The following is a 21,854-nucleotide window of genomic DNA, read 5'->3' as shown; positions in this document are numbered from 1 at the left end:
GTTCAAGCTAATTTTGTGAATTTGAACTTAATTTGAACTTAATTTCACTGCATTAGAGCTTGCACCATGACATTTAACTGTTCATGCATCATATAGATTTTTTATTATATATATTTTTTGCGCTAACTTGCAGTCTGCCCTTGGTTTTTTCTTTTATTCTGCTTTGTGTCTTTGTCCTTATCCTAGCACCATGCCTAAGAAGACTAAAGCCCATAGGACACCCCTCACTTCCTCTGAGTCTCCATCTAGGAGTGAGTTGTTTAGGAATGACAAAAGCAGAGAGGTTTATGAGAAACTGAACTGTAAGAGAAAGATTTGGGCTGAGTATTCTGTTGTGTTAGATAAGGTTGATCTTGCCATTAGGGAAAACTTTGAGAGTAGAGGCTGGTTGTCTTTTTTTGGAGGTAGATCATTCACCCCCAACTGCCCTAATTAGAGAGTTCTTCTCGAATCTCTCTTGTCACGTCTATGATTCCAACACCCTTGTTAGGAGTTGGATACGAGGTGTTGAGTTCACCATTACCCCTAGGATAGTGGCTGAAGTTCTTGGGGTTCCGGTTGTTAGGGAGCTTGTCTATCCTTATGAGGAGTCTCCACCCCTTGATAACGTTATGTCATACATCACTGGGTCTTCTATCCAGTGGGGTTCTGATCCTCGGATCACGTCTGTTGAGCTTACTGAGACTACCTATCTTTTCTTTAGGATAGCGTGTCATTCTTTGTGGCCTATTTCTCATCTCCACACCATCCCTCTTGAGCGATGTGTGTTTTTGTACACCTTTGTTTCTGGTGCGTCCATTAGTTTTCCTCATCTGTTTCTTCGTTCTTTGAATGAAGTTTATAGGAGTTCTGCTATAGCTCATGCTCTTATCCATCATATTTTCATTCATAGGATTTTGTTGTTTCTCGGTTTAGTTGATTTCCCTGCTGGTGAGCCCGTTCATGTTATACCTCCCATAGGTGCCACCTTCCTTAGGCAGAGGGCTGCTCACTTGAGAGTAGGCTCTTCGCGTCCTAGAGGTGAGTCTTCTGGTGCTGTACCCCTTCCTCCTTCTTCTACAGGTGCTGATACGGCTGAGGCGTCTGGTGTTGTTGCTATTGATGCTGATGTTCCTCCATCGACTACTTCGAATGATTCAGACATTCGACATACGTTGGATCATGTCTTGACCGTTCAGGTGGCTTATGGACAGATTTTGGTGGACGTGCTCGATGAGATTCGTGCTTTGCGAGTAGAGTTGGCACAGTTTCGACGATCCTTACTACCACCTCCTTTTGATGATGGATTTTGATTGCCCTTTGGCATTCTGTCATAAAAAGGGGGAGTACATTTAGGGTTTTGAGACACTTGTAGAGGTTTTTGTCTTCAGGGGGAGAGTTTGTTTTTTGTTTGTTGGAGCTTGTGGAGATTAGATTGTATCTAGGTGCTTCACTTTGTATTTACCTTTTTAGCTCTTGATGTATTTTTGTTGGGCTATTCATGTTAGGGGGAGATACATTTTTTTATTGTTTTATTTATTTCTTGTTTCACTGCTTATTGATTTATATTTATGAGTTATTCATTGACATATGTCTTTATTTTGTGTTGAGTGAAATCAAGAACTTACTTTGTTTACTTGTATTTTTCACACATACATTTATGCGTTTTGTTTAGTGTTTCAGGAAATATACAGGTTGATTCAATTGAGCTGTTGTCTACACTTGCAACTGATGGGTAGTAGTTAGGATTGGATTTGTTATAATGAGCGTTTTTTTGTAAAGGGCTTTTCTTTGTAAACTTTGAGTTTTTAGTTGTGTTTTGTCATGGATTGCCAAAGGGGTAGTTTGTTAGGTTCTAAAGACTTAGGAACTAATGTATTTAGAATTCTAATGTGTATTGTTGGCAAACCATGATCAAAATAGGTTGTTTAGTCTTGTTTAGACTTGCTCAAAGTTGTGTCTTTTATGTAAAGTTGGATTCAAGCTGATGCAGAATTGATAGTGCATTTCGGCCTGGTTCGATCGATCGACACTTAGGCTCGATCAATCGAAATTCGGGCAGAATGCGTTTTTCTGCAGAATTCCAACTCAGCCCTAGTTCATTAAAACGTTTAGGGTTTTATATTTTTTCCCTAGGTATATAAGGCAAAGCTTAGCCACGTTTTAGATGTTGCTTATATTGCGGTTTGTGTAAATCTCTTGTGAGATTTGTGAGGAGCTTTCCTTTACACAAGCTTAGGATTATCAAGAAGGAGATTTCTTCAAGAGTTTGATGATCATTCAGTTGCTGTTATAAAAGCTTAAAGAAATACAAACGGGTGTGCTTGTACTTGCTGGAGAATCCAAGAAAGAAGGAGTCCGTGGTCTCGGAGCTTACACGTGGTCATGTTAGTAAGTTTCTACTGGTGGGTAGTAATAGGATGTTAGCGTTCTAAGTCCTATTATAAAATTTCAATTTTTTTTATAATGGATTCAGGTTTACCTTGAGGGTAGCTAGGTTAAATCCTCCCCAGATTTTTACCGATTTGGTTTCCTGGGCCATCATATCATTGTGTTATTTATCTTTCTGCTGTTATGCATGATATGATTGTTTGATTGTGATAACCTAAATCTGATTAATTTGACTAAGTAATCACTTGACTAATTAACTAGGTTAATCTGGTTGTATTTTAAGGGGTCTAAAAACATACATAAAAGACAAACAAATTAATGAAACAACTAAACAATAATAATTAATAATTTTATTAATATTTCAAATGAACTTATAGTTTATTGTTTATTCTTTTACTAGAATTATGGACAAATATTTGATAAAAAAACCACGTACCCAAGATTCATCTCCTTGATGATGGCTTTGGATCTTTCAACTAAAAAAAAAAATTTAGAAACACGTTGGAAAAAATTCCTGGAGTTGCCACTGCCTTTACATTATCATCATGAAGATTATAAACAACTAAGAATGTGATAAATTATGACTATGGAGTAATTAGATGGATACAAATTATAGTCGAAGAAAGGGGTGGCAATCTTGACTAAATCATTTACTTCGCATAAATTCAATTTGAAAAATTTTCAATGCAGTTTGAATGGAATGGTTACATTGATGCTTTGAATATGTAACCTGGACATTAAATTAACTATTGATAACAAAATTTAAGATTTTGATAATTCCTTGGTCAAAAAAAAGAAAAAAAAAAGATGTTTGAAGTTTGTATTTTTAATATTTTTATAGCTACTACAACTTTTAAAATTTGTATGACTGACTCATACAAGTTATGTTTGGTATCACTAAAATAAGTTAAAAAAAAAAAAAAAAAAAAAAAAAAAAAAAAAAAAAAAAAAACAAAAACCTACGTTTGGTAACTCCTTCTAACGTACTCGTTAGACGCTACCAGATTAATTTTCTTGAGGCGCCAATTTTCGCTTTAAGAATCTAAAGTGTCGCCGTTAGAAACTACTTCAGAAAATTTTGCTTCTAAACCTTGTTAGAACCAAAATTTCCTAATCAGCAGCTGAAACATTAGAAAGAAATGGAAGATGACCTCATTCTCACGCATAATCCCAAAGCTTCAAAAACTCTCTTCCATGAAAGAACTGGAACAAGCCCAAGCTATTGTCACCAAGGCTGGCCTCTACACCCACCCTTATATACTCTCGAAGCTCATAGCATTCTCGGCTTTGTCCCCATTAGGAAGCCTCGCCCATGCACAAGACCTGTTCGAGGAAAGTACCAAGGACAATTCTTTCATTTGTAACACTATGATTAGAGCTTACGTTAATAGCATTTTTCCCATTAAAGGTATTTATATTTACAATCATATGATACACATGAATGTTTGGTCTGATCATTTTAGTTACAATTTTGTGCTCAAGGCGTGTGGTAGAGTTTTGAAGTGCGTGGAATGTGATGCATTTGTTGTTGTTCGTAAGGGAGCTGAAGTTCATGGCCGAGTTGTGAAGTTGGGGTTTGATTGTGATGTTTATATTCAGAATTCGTTGGTGTTTATGTATGCTCAATGTGGGTTGCCATGTCTTGCTCGCCAAGTGTTTGATGAAATGACTGAGAGAAGTGTTTCGTCGTGGAATATCATGATAATGGCCTATGATCAGGCTAATGACTTTGAATCGGCTGATTACCTTCTTGAGTTGATTCCTCAGAAGAATGTGGTTTCGTGGAATACCTTAATAGCACGGCATGTTAGGTTGCGTGATATTGAAGCAGCTAGAAGGGTGTTTCAAGAGATGTTAGAAAGGGATGCAGTCTCTTGGAATACAATGATTGCTGGCTATGTACAGGTTAAGGATTATGCTGGAGTGTTGGCACTTTTTGGTGAAATGCAAATTGCTAAGGTGGATGCAACGGAAGTAACGTTTATATCTGTTTTGGGTGCTTGTGCTGAAACGGGTGCATTGGAGATAGGTAGGAAGATTCATGAGTCCTTGAAAGAGAAGAAATACAAGGTTGAAGGGTATTTGGGTAATGCCCTTGTAGATATGTATGCTAAATGTGGGAATTTGAGTTTGGCTTGGGAGGTATTTAATGAGCTTAAAATGAAACCAGTCAGCTGTTGGAATGCAATGATTATGGGCTTAGCCGTCCATGGTTACTGTGAGGAAGCTTTGGAATTGTTTGCAGCCATGGAATTAAAACTTGATGAGGTCATGCCTAACCGGATAACATTCATTGGTGTTCTGATTGCTTGTAGCCATAAGGGTTTGGTGGAAAAAGGACGAGAGTATTTTAATCGCATGATCAAGGAATACAAGGTCATGCCTGATATAAAGCATTATGGATGCATGGTTGATCTTCTTAGCAGATGGGGATTGTTATATGATGCAATCCAGGTGATCAAAACTATGCCTTTGCCTCCAACTGCTGTGTTGTGGAGAACTTTGTTGGGTGCTTGTAGGGTTCATGGGAATGAAGAATTGGCTGAGGAATCATTCCAACAGCTTGCCAAGTTAGAAGTTCTTAGTGATGGAGATTATGTTTTGTTGTCAAACATTTATGCTGAAGCTGAGAGATGGGATGATGTGGAGCGAGTAAGGAATGAAATGCTTCTTACTGGAGTTCCCAAGAAACTTGGCTCCAGCAATATAGAGATGAGATGATTATAGAACAGTAAGTTTAATGCACAATATTTTTAACAATTGTTGACATGGCTGTTGTAATTTGTGCATAATAAAAGTGGTGTCAGTTAAAAACCCAAATGAAATTGATGTTGCTTCAATCACCATGGCCCATGTTGGTGTTAGCCGTGCTAAAAATTTGTCTTGCAATTTAACAATTGATTTTGTGGCTTCTGTGCTCCAAGCTTTTAGATTAGTCCTTGATTCCTTTTTCTATTTAAAAGCTTTTTTTTTTTCAAAGCTAGGATTCTTGTTAACCTCTAATGATAAACACAACATTTATACTCTATACGATTGATTAATCCCTGTCAATTGTCGAATTTGTTTATTCCAAGTCAAGCTATTTGCACAAGAGTCAAGACCCCTAGTGCACGCAATCCTTTTTTAAAATTTTAAAGGGAAGCTGCATGAATTGTATTGCCTCTTTGGTTTGGCTTCTCAGTTGGACCTGTTCTTAGTAGCATCTTCTCAAGGGAACCAAAAGAGTAAAAACAAATAAAATAAAAAGACTGACGTATTAGTTGGAGTCAACTTCACCATATTCAAATTGCTAAGGGGCCATCCTCATTCAAATATAATGTTTTTAACAAAATCTTTAATGGTTAAAGACTTGTTGCCCGGAATTAAAATTTTTTTTCTTAAAAAAACATTTTTAGAGTTGGTTGGGTTTGGGACAAGTAGGTAAGAATAGGATTATATAATTTATATTTGTATTTGTATAAAAAGCGAGATTTTAAGATCTACATATAAAAGAGTCCAAAAATAAATTGAATTTAAGCTCCAAACACACGTACCGAGATTTTTTTTATTATCAATTTTTTTTTCAATGAGGGAAAACTTAAAGTATAGTTTCTTATTAGTGATATATATTTCTTTTTAAAACAAATTATATTCAAAAAAAGAAAATTCAACCATATGGCTTATTGATGATATCTTATGTCTAAATAGATAAAGAGAGTTGAATAATTGCGCGAGAATCTTATCCCACTATTTTTTATTTATTTATTTATTTTATCTCAACTCTCAAGCTAAAATTAAATAAAAAATTGTTCACAAAATATCTTTTTATTTTATTTTATTTTTAGAAGGGATCACAAAATATCTTGATGATGAGAATATGACAGCTTTCAATTTTCCCATTTATTGCTAGATATGTGAGTGATATTTATTCCATTTTTAAAATCTAAATAACAATTGGAAGGTTAATTTTTCCATTTATTGCTAGATATGTGAGTGATATTTATCCCATTTTTAAATCTAAGTAATAATTGGAAAAAATTGAAGGATTCAATAGAAGGAAATCTTATTTCACTTTTATTTTATTTTATTTATATTAAGCCAAAAAAAAAAAAAAAAAGATTGTAAACAAAAATATCTTGATCACCACCACCTCCCAATAATTTTCCCATATTGACGACGGACTTAGACGACAATAGCAGGCTGACCCTTATGAGAACCAAAACCAATCCCATAAATTTCACCGTAGAACCACAAAATGTCAAGACAACTACTGTGGATCCATTCCAAGTCACAGATTCTCGTACCTCAACACCGTTGGATTAAACTTGTTAATGCACGTGTACATACATTTGATTATTCAACAGTCAAGATTTCAGAGAAAATATACACGAAAAGAGTGTTTTAAAAAAAAAAAAAAAAACAAAGACCAAAGTCAATTTCCCCTCCACAAAGTAAAAAGAGAGTCACACATGAACCGAGAGAGAGAGAGAGAGAGAAAGAAAGAAAGTAAATTTATAGAGGGAGAGGCTGGGTGATTTTTACTGGATTCAAGATCTATAGCTGATTGCCTGGTTATCGATTATCGCTTTGAATCTCTCTTAAGAAGATTTGTATGAGTCAACTTTGTGTGAGAGAGAGAGAGAGTTAAGCATTTTAATGACTCAAACCACTTGTGTTCATGAATGAAACAACCAAAGGATTCAACTTTTTCATCTGGGTGTTGATGATTCAGTTCAATTACTCTAATCGGGGAACTTGGTCGTTGATTTTGGTGGATTTAGTGAATTGGGTCTCTGCTTTTAATAGCAGACAGACTCAAGGGGTTGAATAATTTTCTATGGAGCACAATGTGGCAGCTTTGCACACAGCTATAAACTCTGTACAGGCATTAGGGAGGGGTTTTGATGTGAACTTTGATACAAGGTTGCTTTATTGTAAAGGAGTGGCTGGGTTTAGAGTGGTTGAAGTTGATGAAGAACACAGTAGGGATCTTTTGTTCTATGAAAAAGTAGTTGTGCCCAATGTTCCCAAGGACATCACGAACTCTCAGGAGACCATTGGCCGTCAGAGGTCCGGGGTTTGCACTTTTGATGTGGTATGAAATTTACTCTCTTTTGTTTCTCTCTCTCTCTCTCTCTCTCTTTGTTTAGTCATGTATTTTGTAGGTTTGTCAAATCTTGGATATTTTATTCATTTTTATTTTTTTGTGTGCAAATGTGAATGTTTTTATTATTCATTGGCTTTGTTTTAGGGGTTTTCAGTGTGAATTGGGTTTGGGTTGGACTAATGGATTGCCAGTTAGTTGTAGAAGAAGTTGTTGCAATGCTTAGTGCACTATCATGAGGATGTGCAACAAATTAGTATGTACTAATTCTTTAGTACTAATGGTAACCCAATTTAGTGTCCTCTGGAGACTTATGTCTGATAAAAAATAAAATCAAGATTTTTTTCCAGTACTTTATTGCAAAATGGCGATATAGCACTTTGATAGATAGCTTTTCCTACCTGAAGAAATTTTTGTCTGAACATCAAAATTAATGAACCTTGTAAGTTGTTACCCTACTGTATAAGTTCTTAATTTCAAAAATTTTCTCAGCTCATTAATTACTCATCTTAGTTATTTCACTGGCCAGAACCTCAACCTAACCCCATCGAGAAATTTATTGAAAAATCACACTAAATTACAAAAAATAAAAAATAAATAACATGTATTGATTAAGTTATGATTTTCCCCCCTTTTTTGCATACATCAAGTGGTGGGGGGATTCGAACCTAGCTTATCTTCTGCTATATTCGGGTAATGCCACTAAGCTACGAGACTCTTGCCGACTAAGTTCTGATTTTGTTGCAAGTATTAAAAGGACTTTTTATGTGTGTACATAATCCTAATGATTCCAAGGGTTTTAAATTAAAATTAAACACTAGCTGTGATTTTTGAGTTGTTTTGAGGTGTTGGTCATAATGATAAAAGCATTGGTAGCACATTGCCTATGGTGACAGGCATTTTATTTTTTGGTAATATGAGAGAAAGAAACAGTAGTGCTCAACAACTTAGCACTGAGGATGAAATGTGGAATGAACGGAAATTTTATTTTCAGAAGTTAAAGTGCATCTTGTAGCCTATGCAATGCTTTTAATGACATTGTTATAACATACTTTTATCATGAATGACTGCAGATGGTGGAGAATTTTAATCAAAAGGCTAATCTATCTGGAGGTTTTCCTCTTGGTAGTTTTAATTCTGCATTTAGCTTCACCGGTTCAAAGCATATTGATGTTGCAGCGACAAAGACTCTTACTATGGATGGCTATTATTTTCCACTTGCCAAGGTTCAGCTTACAAAAACCCCATTAGTTTTGCATGAAAATGTCAAACGGGCAGTTCCAACTTGTTGGGACCCTTCATCTCTGGCTAGGTATGATTCTTGGAATTATTTAAAGGAAAATAATGATGACATAGCTTTAAATTTCTCCTAATGTGTATTTTTGTTTTTTACAGCTTTATTGAAAATTTTGGGACGCATGTCATTACATCCGTAACCATTGGTGGTAAAGATGTGATCTATGTTAAACAACATCAGTCTTCTCCTTTGTCAACCATGGAGATTAAAAAATATGTTCAGGATATTGGAAATCACAGGTTTTCTGACACACACAGCCATACAAGCTCAGGTCAAATGAAATTGAAGGATAAGGCTAGTTCCACAAAATATCTTCTTCCCCCTCCCCCCCACCCCCCTTCATTTGCATCGCCTTTTTGATCACCAGTGGCTCTGTTTTTTTGTAACTGATTTATATTATTTTTTCATTTTGCAGGGTGTTGATCCTGGCTTGTTCAACAGCCAAGGGATATATCCTCAACCCATTGCTGCACCATATGTTACTGGGAGAGAAGTATGTCAAATTTTAATTATTTTTGTTCATAGACTCACTATCACATGTAATATATTGCACTTGTTTTCTTTTTTAATGATTGTATGTTCCTTTTTGATGTGCTTTTCCCTCTGAGCCTCTATTTTCCTGTTCATATTTAAAGTACAGTTGTATCATATTTTGTGGCAAAAGGATTCTCTACAATGATTGTTGTCCCAATTTAAGTATGGTGTTCTTTTCTTTATTATAATTATAAAGATTAGTAAGCATGAGATATATTGCTGCTGGAGGTTGGATTATGAAATTTTGTTTGGATGGCTGAGCCTAATTTTTTGGTTCACAATCAGGAAATGCATACAGATTCTCATTAGTGATTGCTAGTTTCCAGAAATTGGTCATTGAATCACTATGTGCCCTAGAACTCATAATTTTCTGGAACTCTGACTGATGCAGGATGTCACAGTCATCTTCCGGAGGAGGGGAGGAGACGATCTGGAACAAAACCACACCCAATGGACCAGAACTGTCCCCTGTTCTCCAGATGTCATTGAGATGACGTTTTTTCCCATAACAGCTCTCCTTGATGGGGTGGCAGGAAAGGAGTACCTGACTCGTGCAATTGGTCTCTATCTTGAATGTAAGGCACATGAGCTTCACTATTGATGAGTTGGAAGTGGTCTTCCCGCATTTGCTATAGAAGTTAATTATAAGTATTCCTTATAACTGTAGTTTTTGTAAAAAAAAATTCCCTTTAAAATTAATGTGTGCAGATAAGCCTCCTGTTGAAGAATTGAGATATTTCTTGGAGTTTCAGATTCCTCGGATATGGGCCCCTGTATATGACAGGATTGCTGGCCACCAAAGGAAAGAACCTGTTTGCCCATCTTTGCAATTCAGCATAATGGGGCAAAAACTTTATGTCAGCCAAGAGCAGGTATAATAAGCCTTGGCAATTTTTGATTTCTGTCCCCAAGATCTTCTACTATGTCATGAGACCTATGCTTGTGAAATGTGGATTTAATATAGTAATATGCCGTATGTTGGAGCACTGGATTGAAAAGACCTTTGTTTCCTCCTTTTTCCATTTTCATTTTTATACTGGGTTTTGAACCTAAGAGGCTAAGACTATGAAACCAAATTACAACCTGAATGAAGGCCTAAAATTAAATCTTGACACGCTAGTTAACAGGATTAAAAAGGTTTTCGTTTTTGAGAGATGCACTCAAATGAACACCCTCTTAATCCATTGAACTTTTGCTTTCTCAGCATTAGGGCCTTCATGGATCAGTTTGAGTTTGTCATTTTGAGGTTTTCTGTCTTCTAAATGAGTATCATTATCTTCTTTGTGTTAAAGAAAAAGTAAAAGCCCTTTAGATCATGAAAAGCTGACATTAGTTCCATACTTATAACAACTATTCGCTAACCCATGTGATGCACGGGAAAACTATTGACTACGAAAAAAAAAAATCCAATAATGAGTTAATAATATTTAGAAATTTGACGTGGCAGTGGTAGAATGTTGCTTATGCACTAAAAATTATTTATAATAAAATCTAAGAAATTTAGAAATAGAAAATTGGGTTAATAATATGCATATTATAGACATTTTGCTAGTTAGTATTAAAAAAAAAAAATGAAGAAATACTTAACTTCTATGCTTTTCTCAATCCTACTTAGTCGTAGTGATAACAATATAGACAATTCAAGTATTAAAATTATAACACCTAATTCCATTATCTTTTATGTTGAATCCAAACAAATAATCAATCAACCAAAAATTGTAGCTTTAATTAAGAAAACAAAAAATCACATGAACCCAAATAAAAAGTATTTAAGGTAAAGAATTAAGATCAACTTACTGATATGTAAATACCAAAAACCCCAAGACTTAAAACTTCCAAATTTATAGAATCCCCAAATTCTACTTCAAAACCAAATAAAACCCTTCAAATTCAACAAATTTATATATAACATACCAAATAAAAATTTATCCCTGGGCTGAAAGACATAGGTTGTAGTTTTGATTTTTCTCCAAAAAAATAGAGATGCTTCATATGCCATATACAATATAAAATAATTCGTAGAAATTTCAAACCAAAAACCAAACCCACGAAAACAATGTCAATATAAATATGGAGATTAACCCAAATACTCAAAATAAAATCAATTCTAAACATAACAAAAGAATAAGATAGAAAGAAAATCTCAGGCACATACGAAAGCAAATAAAAAATTCGACATAAAAGATAAAATTTATTAATAACAATATAAACAAATATCCACATATGTTGAATTGAAATTCATTAATAATAACAATATAAACAAATTCGAAACACATACCCACGGTGGTAGACTTGGCTTGGCAGCAGGCTGAGGGGCTGTAGTGGCCTGAGGGTTTGTTTACTCCATAACTGTTCCATCGAAACCACAACAGTACACTCACAGTATAATTCACAACCAAACATGGTCAACCAATAAATAAAGTTCACGAACAGACAAACTTTCATGAAATCTCTTTGCATAAAAAAACTCATATATATATATATACATACATACATACATACATACCAGTATATGATCTCCCCAAAAGAAGCTCTACACATGTGAACAGCATGACCCATGTTCTCCCACACACTTCTGTATGGACCCCTAGCCCCAAAGAACCCAAGGAAGCAAACCCACGTCGAATCTGAGTCTGAGCCCACCATATCATCATCCACCTCCTTGTTCTTTATTATCTTATTATTTTCTTGAACCAGCTTATCAAACTGCTCTCTCAGCCTCTCGTGACTCGCCTCCAAACTCTGGAACCGATCCACCAGAGCTTGGTATAGAGCAGTTTCTGATTTATATCCGGCCATGGAGGTCCCCTGGACATGTTAAGTTTGGAGTTTGGACTGAGGGTTTGTTTTCTCCATCTGGTTTATATGGTCGGGTTGTTGAAGGGTACTTAGGGTTTGTTTTCTCTGTCTAGTTTATATATATATATATATATATGATAATGATGAGTTTGAGTTTAAGTCGGACTGGTTAGAGAAATAGAGTTTTACTCCTTGTTAAACAAAAATAATTTTATTTTAAAAAAATAATAATGATTTATTTTTTAAATATTGTGCTTACGTGAAAAATTGTGGAAGCTTCAGAGGCTTCAGTTTTATATATACTTTAGGGATGGAACAATAACAACCAAGTCTTAATCTCCAAAATTTTGGGATTGGTTTTGTATACTGAACAAACTGATCAAGGTCATACACTTCCATTCTGATGCAGCACACCGTTAGCAAACCCTAGAGTTTAATACTGTTACAAATTAATCTTACGGTTTCAAATGAATCACGGGACTATTAAAACCGTACCAATTTAAAGTTTTGAACCCCCTAATCATACCCAAAAAGTCCAGGGTCTAAATTGATATACTTATACAAGTCTATGTTTGATTCTAATTTGATAGTTTTAAACTTCAGAGATTAATTTGAAATTTTAAAACCATAAAGTTTAATTTAAAACCACCCCTCATATAAATAGTTTACAATGAAATTTTTCTTAACAATAAGATTCATGATTTTCTTGTTATCAGTATTTTTTTTACTTTTATTATTAATTCTTCATCAATATCTTCATCACATAATTGATAATTTTTTTTGGGATTTCTAAATGTCACCTGCCAAATCAATCGGCCAAAGGAACTTATTTGGGTGACACTAACCATCGCAACAACAATAACAACAAAGTCTTAGTCCCAAAATATTGGGGTTGGCTATAGATCCTTAACATATTATGAAAGACTTGCTATTAGTCTTTCATAATATTTTGAATGCTTCGGAGATACATTATTTATTATTATTATTATTATTTTGTGTCGAAACTTGTGGTTTTGCATGTTATTCAGTATTCTGTCTCCAACGCCTGATTCAGTTGTTGCTTTGCCTTAATGTAAATGCAGATATCAGTTGGACGTAAACCAGTAACGGGCTTGCGATTATGTCTAGAAGGAAGCAAGAAAAATCGCCTGTGTATCCATCTTCAACACTTATTGTCTCTTCCAAAGATCCTTCAGCCATACTGGGACACCCATATACCTATTGGTGCTCCCAAGTGGCAGGGACCTGAGGAGCAAGATAGCCGATGGTTTGAGCCAGTAAAATGGAAAAACTTTTCTCATGTGAGCACTGCACCAATTGAGAACCCTGAAACCTTCATAGGTGACCTCTCTGGTGTTTACATAGTCACTGGAGCACAGCTTGGAGTGTGGGATTTTGGGTCAAGAAATGTCTTGTACATGAAGCTTCTGTATTCTAGGCTGCCTGGCTGTACAATACGGAGATCCTTGTGGGACCATGCGCCGAGTGATAAGACAAGGAAAGTGGTGTCTATCAATGGTAATGCCAATACAAGTGACTCGAGTTCACATTCAAGTGAAAACTTAGTGGGGAGCAAGTTGGTGAAGTTTGTTGATATGATCGAGATGAGCAAGGGGCCACAAAATCCTCCAGGTCATTGGTTGGTTACTGGAGGAAAGCTTGGTGTAGAGAAAGGGAAAATTGTTTTGAGAGTGAAATACTCCTTGCTAAATTACTGAGCTTTACTCATTACTGTATGGTTTTTGTATGATGATGTGCAGTGCTAGCTTTTGTTAGGTATATATGGCGCTTTTTGATGAGTATATAGTTGTGTTCATCATGTATGTACCTTTGCAGTGTGACGGGCTGAGTTAAATGGAGATCTGGCAGTTGATAAAAAAATATATATATATATATGGCAGGATGTGGTTTTGGGTGGTTTGGAAACTCTTAGTTTTGGTGGTGGCTGGTTTCCCATAATGCTAGTAAATCTATAGAATTTATCAATCCCATTTCGTCAAATGGCCAAGAAATTTAGATAGCTCCTCTTTACAAGATTGTTAATATGTTAAAAGCTAATGTGGGATTTCTTTAGTAAGATATTTACTTCCCATTTAGCTGAGTTATATCTGTCCCGTCCTGTCCTGTTTGAAACAGAGATTTTGAGATTAAAAAAGCAATGCTATATACATAATTTATTTCGCTGTATGTTTTTTTTTTTTTTTTTTTTTTTTTTTGAGAAACTTTTTGCTGTATGTTAAGATGATAAGATATGATTAGAACAATATTATTCTCACATGGACTCATTATTGATGTTTTTTTTGCTATCAAGTAATCACAATAGAGACTCATCATTGATGTTGCTTCTTTTACTATTACTAATTACAATAGGTCATGTAAACATTGTGAAAGATTTTGTCACCGATTTTTTAAGATTAAAAAAAATGAAGGTGATTGTGATTTATTAGTTAGTGATCCTTTTTATTTTTTCCAAAAGAATGGGTACTTTCCCTTTTTAAACCCTTGATACGAAAAATTAATTATACAATATTGTATATTACATTTTCTAGTTATGCGTATGGTTTTTTCTGAAGTATCTTTTCGATTACACCTTTTTTTTTTTTTTTTTTTTTTATTACTGTTAATTGCCAGATCATTGGTTCAGGAAATGCTAGAATTGAAGTAATGGGAAAGTAATGGGCAGATCCACTCATCTCTCCCTCCCAAACTGAAATAGAATCAAACATAAGACTTGTAGCAATCTAATAATTCTTCGTATTAATGAAAATAACTATAGAGCATTACATACATACATGTGTTAATATATATTTATATATATCTTTATTCATCCAAAAAAATATTATATATATAAATATATAGTATTTGATAAAAATAAAAGCCTTGCAGGTGTTACTTTTCACCTCAACAATCAACATTAACAGGCCAAGTTTTCTCTCCCTATGTTCACTCCTTGAAAGGAATATTCTTATAAACATACAATTTAATCTAGAATTGACCTCCTTCAAAGGTCTGCCCAAATTGCCAACCTGCAGGCACAGCATCGTAGCTGGTGATAGTCCTGCCATCACTGGTGGTGACCTTAAAAGACAGGCTCTGGCCATTGAGGTATGAGTTGCTCTGCCAATTTTGGCCCCAATTTCTTGACATGGTTTGCCATCCTGTCCTTGATCCTTTTATTGCCACTTCCCGGACATCTCCTGCACCCCCAACATTTGTTACCAAAACCAAGTTGAAGTAAGAATGGCCATTGATGGTGAACCTTATTCCTCCTTTCTTCTCACATGGAACCCTAACAATATCAACACATACATCCATTAGAATATATAGTCGAAAATTAAAAAACAGATTGACACATGGCATCAGGTGATTCAGGTCCTCTACACACAGTTGTTAGGAAATAGTGAGTTTAATCATTTAGTCATTAGTCTAATACTCTCCCTCATGTATGGGCCTGAGCTCATCTTTAATAACTAGATGCAACACATAAATTTTTTTACTTTTTATATGAAAGATGGGGTGGAGGTATGTTAGAATTCAAGACCACCTACATACTTTGATATCATGAAACTCCCACTCAAAAGCATTAGTTCATTGGAGATGTGAATTTAAACATTTAACCATTATTTTAGCTTTTATTACTTCGTGAAACTTTAGTGGAGATGTTTGCCACTAGCTCTCTAAAGAATCGGGTGAAGGATTCTAAAGTAGTCATTTTCATTTTGATGTGTATATTAAGAACAATGAAATCCGTAATCTGACAATAAAATCTAAAATTTTGATCAAATAAAAAGTTATGAATAGGTATAAAGTTATAGCAAGCATAACTTGATATAACCCATATATAAAGTTACATGTACCTTCTAAAGAGTACGGGTACAATTCCAGCTCGATATTGAGCAATGTGCAAGAAGGCAGGCTCTGCCAAATCAAAATGTTCAAGAGGGGGGTTGCACCAGCCACCATTGTCATTAGAGAGAGCATTATTAGGAGGGCAAAAGTTGGTGGCTGTCACAGTGATAATGCCAGGGAGGCACCACTGGGGGTCATCTCTGCATCTTAATTGGTAACACGCTCCACAGCTCAAGCCATTGTTGAATAGAGGAGTGCTAAGAGCTGCAGTGCGAGTCCCATATCCTTGGCTGTACAAGTTACCATATCCACATGCTCCCCCTGCAAAACCACCGCACCTCATAAGAAATACACACAACAAATTAACAATGTGTATTGAGTAAACGTTGGGGACAATATTTTTTTGCAATTGAGGACATGATCTGTGATTGGAGTAACATCATTTTTACTAGAATAACATCACTTTTATCATGTACAAATTATAACACATCACGTTAATAGTTGTAAAAATGTTGTATGGGCTAAAATATATCGGTAAATGGGAGGCTTTAGATTTACCCATTGTGCCAGTAGCATCACTGCCCCCATAAAATGTGGCGTGGGCAGTTTGCCATCCACCAAAGGAGTCCTCGAAACCATGAGTTCCATGGGTGCCATAAAGAAATAAGTTGAATAGAAACAAGTATAGGAATGGCCAAAGCTTCATTGCTATTGCAGCCATTGAGGGTTTTGTGGTTTGTTAAGTGTGTGTGTTTTGTGTGTGAGAGAGAGAGAGAGAGAGTTGAGATTCCTTGAGCCTTGAGTGAGGCTTGGGGGAAATCTAGGAAGTGAGGCTATTTATAGTAGAGGAGAGAGTGGGTGTGATGTGATAATGTAGCTAGGTAAGCTGGCCTTTTCCATGAATTAAGTTGAAAACAACAAACCAAGCTTGCTGTTATCAAGTTTGAGCTGACTGAACTCGTAATGAAATAGGTTTTTTTTTTTTTTTTTTTTTTTTTTTTTTTTTGATGGGACGTAATGAAATAGGTTAATACATGTTACAAATCATATGCACGTGCTAATTTTATAAGTTAAGGCCCTACTCGCTTGAAGGACCAACTCACACACGCATTTTTTATGGCACTTTTTTTTTTTTTTTTGGAGAAACCTCCCTTCTCAGGAAGGGAGAAGAAAACAACTACTGCAAATCTTTAACAACAAAGCTGAAAACATTTGGAGGCACTTCCTCCATCCAAACTCTTAAAGGAAAAGAAAACCTAGCATCCCTAACTAGTGCATGGGCTACATGATTGCCCTACCGCCTTACATGGATGATAGAGGAGGACTGAAAATACCCCCTTATAGACATAAAGTCTTTTACTAAGTGGCCTGTCAATGCATTAGAAACCAACCCCGACTGCAAGCATTTCACCACTAACTCCGCATCCCCTTCAAAACAGACCCGGCTAAAGCCTAGCTCCCTTACAAACAGAGCTGCTCTTCGTGCCGCCATCATCTCGAGGACCTCAACTATTGCTGGCAGCCTAACCTTTTCCGACAAAGCCGCCAGCACCTGCCCTTCACAGTCGCGAAGCACCACCCCAATACCGGCTTCTTGCTCCTCCCCGAAAACAGCCCCATCAAAGTTAGCTTTGATGGCACTTCATTACTCATACTAACATTTTTTTTTCTGTATTCTTTTTTACAACTTACCATTAAGGCTATATGAGATTATCCCACTAAAAAAAAGTTGGGATTATCTAATATCATTTTTACAAGATTAAGAATGTTGTAATTTAATGACATTATTCGATTTTCTTATTAATGAAAGCTTAAAATTTGAATGCCTCTTTTTTATTTTATTTTATGGCAGCCACACTAACACATGCTTTTTTTACTCTCCAATTACAATTAATTAAGTGAACAGGTCCTATGTATATAATAAAAAAAATGTCACGTTCATAATATTTTTATAATAAATTTAAGTGACAGATTGTTAGTACATAATGATTCACACGATGTCGTTCAGTATAAAACTATTATAATTAGCACATAATGAGATACGATTCCATTCTACTAGTTCAGTTATGAAATCACTTACCCAAAATGTGGAGAAATTATAGAGTCCTCTGGTGGACCACGTCACTTGTCCACCATTCCACTAAAAAACTTCCACTTGTTTAAAATTGCTGAATCAGTAATTAATTTCTGTTTAAATTTTTTTTTTCTAACTAACAATTTTAAACAAGTGGAAGTTTTTTAATGAAATGGTGGACCATATCACTTGTCCACCACGTGGATGTTATAATTTCTCCAAAACGTGGTCATTTTAGGTGCTTTGGTCTTAAGCTGAAATTAGTTGCAAAACGTGGGAATTTCAATTAGGAAAATTCTGTTACAATTCTCTAGATATTTTAGAGTTTCTTACCGTGTTTCTTGGATTCTGTTAGTAGACTAATTATGTATAAATACTGGTGTATGTGTATTATTTCAGTCTCAGCAAGAATTACAAAAGTTATTCATTTCTCTTCCTCTTTATTCTCTCCCTATATCTACATTCTCCATTGTTATCTTGCTAAACATGTAGATACGATTTCTTGCTTAGTTCATTGAAGCTTGATTTTTGTCAGTTGTTACTAGTAGGAAAAAAAGTAATTTCAGTAGTAGATTCAAATCAAAAACTTGTAACAACCTGCCACTTAGGATTTATTGTGTAAGTGTTGTAAAAATATTGTAGATGTAGCACTTATCTAAAAGAAAATGTATGTAAATTGTAAACTTCCTTTTAAAACAACCAGTTGAATTCTCTAGATACTTATTACTAGTTTTTTCCAATATTTTAATAAGTTTTACCAAGAATCTTGTAGATTAATTGGTTGGCACCACAATTTCTAATAGAGACATTCATGATTCAGATCCTCCACCCCCAACTATCAATGTATAATTTTTTTTTATAAATAAATTTCCTTTTAAGAAATTGTAATCTTTAGTTATTTTATATACAAAATAGAAAGACATTGGGAGTAGTGTAGTAATTTGATCACACTACATATATGTGTTCACAAATTGAAAATTGGATGATATAGTGGTTAATATAGATAAGTATGTTTCATGCCTACTAAAAAAAAAAAAAAGCAAAAGCAACTAAATTTGAGTAAGAATATCATATTTCAAATAAATTTTTTCTCACATAATTTTTTTTCTCATATAAATCTTAGAAAAATGATATTAAAATTTCATTATGCTATAACAAAATAAACATATTTATTCTATTAGTAATCTTTCTAATTACATAGAATAAATACTACAATGTTAGTCCTCCCCCCCCACACACAGAGAGATATATATATATATATATATATATATATATATATATTACATGTGATTGAGAGGAGTTAGAAAATTTAAAGGATTAAGATTAATTTTAGTGAACTCATAAATATTTAATTTTTATGACTTTTGTGTCAATTGTTGTCAAAACAACTAAACATGAGTAAAAATGTCATATTTTAAATTTATTATTATTATTCCAACTAAAAATTATCTCTTATATAGAGTTTATAAAAATAATTATAAAAATTCATTTAATATAAATAATTAATGCACAACTATAGATAATTAGTATATGCATTTATTTTATTGGCTAATTCAATGAACTAATACTTTGATATAAATGTAAACTTTGATGATATAGAAGCCTAAATAAAGAGAACATAAAAAAATGTGTCACATGGCACAATCTTACAAATTTTTATATATTTATTGATTCCCTACAATATTTGCTTTTATATATTTATTAATTCCCTACAAATTTTTATTTTTATTTTAAAAAGGTGCATTTGTCGCACCCAAGCAATAAATTTTAAATGTTGACCCGATGAAAATTCAGAAGATATATATTTTTTAACTTGGTGATGGTAGGAGTAGGAAAGAATATATTGTAACGAATTATTAGAAGTGATGTCTCTTTCTTTTCAAAAAAAGAGTATAAGGGTATGTTTGAATGGAGTGAAAGGAGCCTGTTCCAAACATACACTAAATTACTTAACTATAAAAAAAATAATAATTAAATACTTAAGAAAACTTATATGGGAAGAGGTGGGAATATTTTTCCTTTTCATCCTATTATCCCTATTGATTAAGTAAAAGAAAAGGTAGCAATTGATTAAATGAACCATTATATTATTGGTTTCTCTTTTCATCCCCATGAATCAAATTATGTCTTCAAGCTCTCACTAGGCTTTACAAAACTCCATAATCTACTAAATAGTAGTAAATAGTAATGCATTGCCTAAAAAATGAATATCCAACCGTGTGGTTCAAAGTCAAAAAATAGAGTAGTACTTAGTAGATATATGAAAGTCCCAAGTCACGAGAGAAAGCAAAAAATATATTGCACCTGCAAGCACGGGGAGTATAATGACGTGTCCACTGTTCGTTGGAGGGTTGGTCAGATTTAGGAGACATTGATTGCGTGGCCGTTGACATGCTGGCCGACCTGATATGGTTGTCTAGTTAGGAAGCTGATGACGTGTCTATGCTCTCACCACATCACCATTTGGTTTGAACTCCCTTCTTGCTATTCTGCTAGAACTAGAATGGCATTTGGGAGATGAAAAAAAAAAAGAAAGAAAAGGAATTAGGACCATATCTTACAACTCTTCCATAACTCCTCTGGTGCGGCGGATTTTGAATAGTGGAGAAAAAAATTGTGGATATATGTATGTGAAAGTAATTGAAAATGATAAATAGTCAGTTACAGTCTACCACATTAGATAATTGTAAAAAATAATGTAGTTCTAGAATTATTCTTAAAAGATTAATTTGGAATCTATTAAAATCTCACATGCATTTCATGGCTTAAGATAGAGGCTAAGAGCAAATTAGAAATGTGATCAAGTTTCACCATTGTCTAATGGAGTATTATTTTGTCTAATTATATAATATTTACTACGTAATAGATCTATATTATCAATGTAAGGACACGATTCATAACGAACTGTAGCAGTGTTGGGTTCGCGCGTAAAAAGGCCCAAACAATATCATTTGTAGAGCGTGGATTTGAAAGGTTAGGCCTTAATCACCAGGTGGTGGGTTTTTCGTGGTGTTCATGCGTGGTTAAGTTTTCTTCACCCCTGGAATCTTTCTCCTGGAGGAGGGCTAGGAGGCTCTGATTTTTGGCCATTTTTCCCAGCCCTTGTTCTAGATTACTCCTTTTTCCTTTTATACTCGCCTGCGTTCACTGTCTTTCGTCCACGTGTAGGGTCAACCTTTCCAAGATTGATACTTGTCCCATCAGCCCATACCCAAAGTCGTTGGGAGTGGTTGTAAAAGCTGAGGAATACGGCTCTGTCAGGTGCAGAGTATTGAATGGCAGTAAGGGCAGCTTTCTCTGGATATTTTAGATTTTCTTTCAAGTTTAGTTCTATACCGTTTTTACCCTTCTTTCTGGTGGGACTTTGGGTCTGCCGAGGACTGAACTGTCCTCGGCTGAATCCCAGGGCCATCCTGCCGAGCTTGGGCCATAGCCTTCCTCGGCTTGGGCTTTTGGCCTCCTCACGGGTAAATAGGCCCGGCCCATAAATCATTTGGGCCCCACAATAGCCCCTCAAAACCCTGCTATCCAACTTCTTAGTTGGAAAGGGGGGTTTTGGTAACACCGAGCTTTTATTATGGCTCACTCAATTCGGCCTTTCACTAATGCTGGCGGTTCTCCATCTACCCAGGAAATACACCGATTTACGAGACAGTCTTTTAATTTTGCTCCTGATGCGTTCTTGCCGTTTGGTTATCCAAAACGCGCTTTTAATGACCTCTATTTACGAGACTATTTTAATTCGACGGTTTGTTTTGATGAGGTGGAGAAGTGGAACCGGCATATTTGTGTTTGCAGATTCCTTTGGAGATCTGAACTTATTAAATGCCTCCCGCTCCACCCTCTGT

At 35.0% G+C, this 21,854-nt stretch overlaps 3 protein-coding genes across 3 annotated transcripts; 2 read left to right on the top strand and 1 right to left on the bottom strand.

The window, feature by feature from the left end:
- The first annotated feature begins 3,383 nt into the window (after positions 1 to 3,383).
- Positions 3,384 to 5,283, top strand: LOC115953291 (pentatricopeptide repeat-containing protein At3g29230-like). Its single transcript, XM_031070893.1, has one exon. It carries the CDS (start codon positions 3,517 to 3,519, stop codon positions 5,089 to 5,091), a length of 1,575 nt encoding a protein of 524 aa, XP_030926753.1. The 5' UTR covers positions 3,384 to 3,516; the 3' UTR covers positions 5,092 to 5,283.
- A 1,480-nt stretch (positions 5,284 to 6,763) lies between these two features.
- On the top strand, positions 6,764 to 14,263 carry LOC115953309 (MACPF domain-containing protein CAD1-like). The gene is made up of 7 exons (XM_031070913.1): positions 6,764 to 7,444; positions 8,527 to 8,765; positions 8,849 to 9,044; positions 9,166 to 9,243; positions 9,676 to 9,859; positions 9,993 to 10,156; positions 13,166 to 14,263. The coding sequence occupies exons 1-7, from the start codon at positions 7,187 to 7,189 to the stop codon at positions 13,799 to 13,801; spliced, it is 1,755 nt and encodes a 584-aa protein (XP_030926773.1). The 5' UTR covers positions 6,764 to 7,186; the 3' UTR covers positions 13,802 to 14,263.
- A 558-nt stretch (positions 14,264 to 14,821) lies between these two features.
- Positions 14,822 to 16,753, bottom strand: LOC115954177 (expansin-A10-like). Its single transcript, XM_031072083.1, has 3 exons — positions 16,491 to 16,753; positions 15,941 to 16,253; positions 14,822 to 15,372 (listed from the first exon to the last, which is right to left on the bottom strand). Exons 1-3 carry the CDS (start codon positions 16,651 to 16,653, stop codon positions 15,069 to 15,071), a joined length of 780 nt encoding a protein of 259 aa, XP_030927943.1. The 5' UTR covers positions 16,654 to 16,753; the 3' UTR covers positions 14,822 to 15,068.
- Between the last annotated feature and the right edge of the window lie 5,101 nt (positions 16,754 to 21,854).

The sequence above is a fragment of the Quercus lobata genome, chromosome 7 (assembly GCF_001633185.2).
Source record: "Quercus lobata isolate SW786 chromosome 7, ValleyOak3.0 Primary Assembly, whole genome shotgun sequence".
In the NCBI taxonomy this organism is placed as follows: Eukaryota; Viridiplantae; Streptophyta; class Magnoliopsida; order Fagales; family Fagaceae; genus Quercus; species Quercus lobata.
Note: the sequence above shows the minus strand (reverse complement) of the source record. Positions and strands in the feature narration are given on the sequence as shown.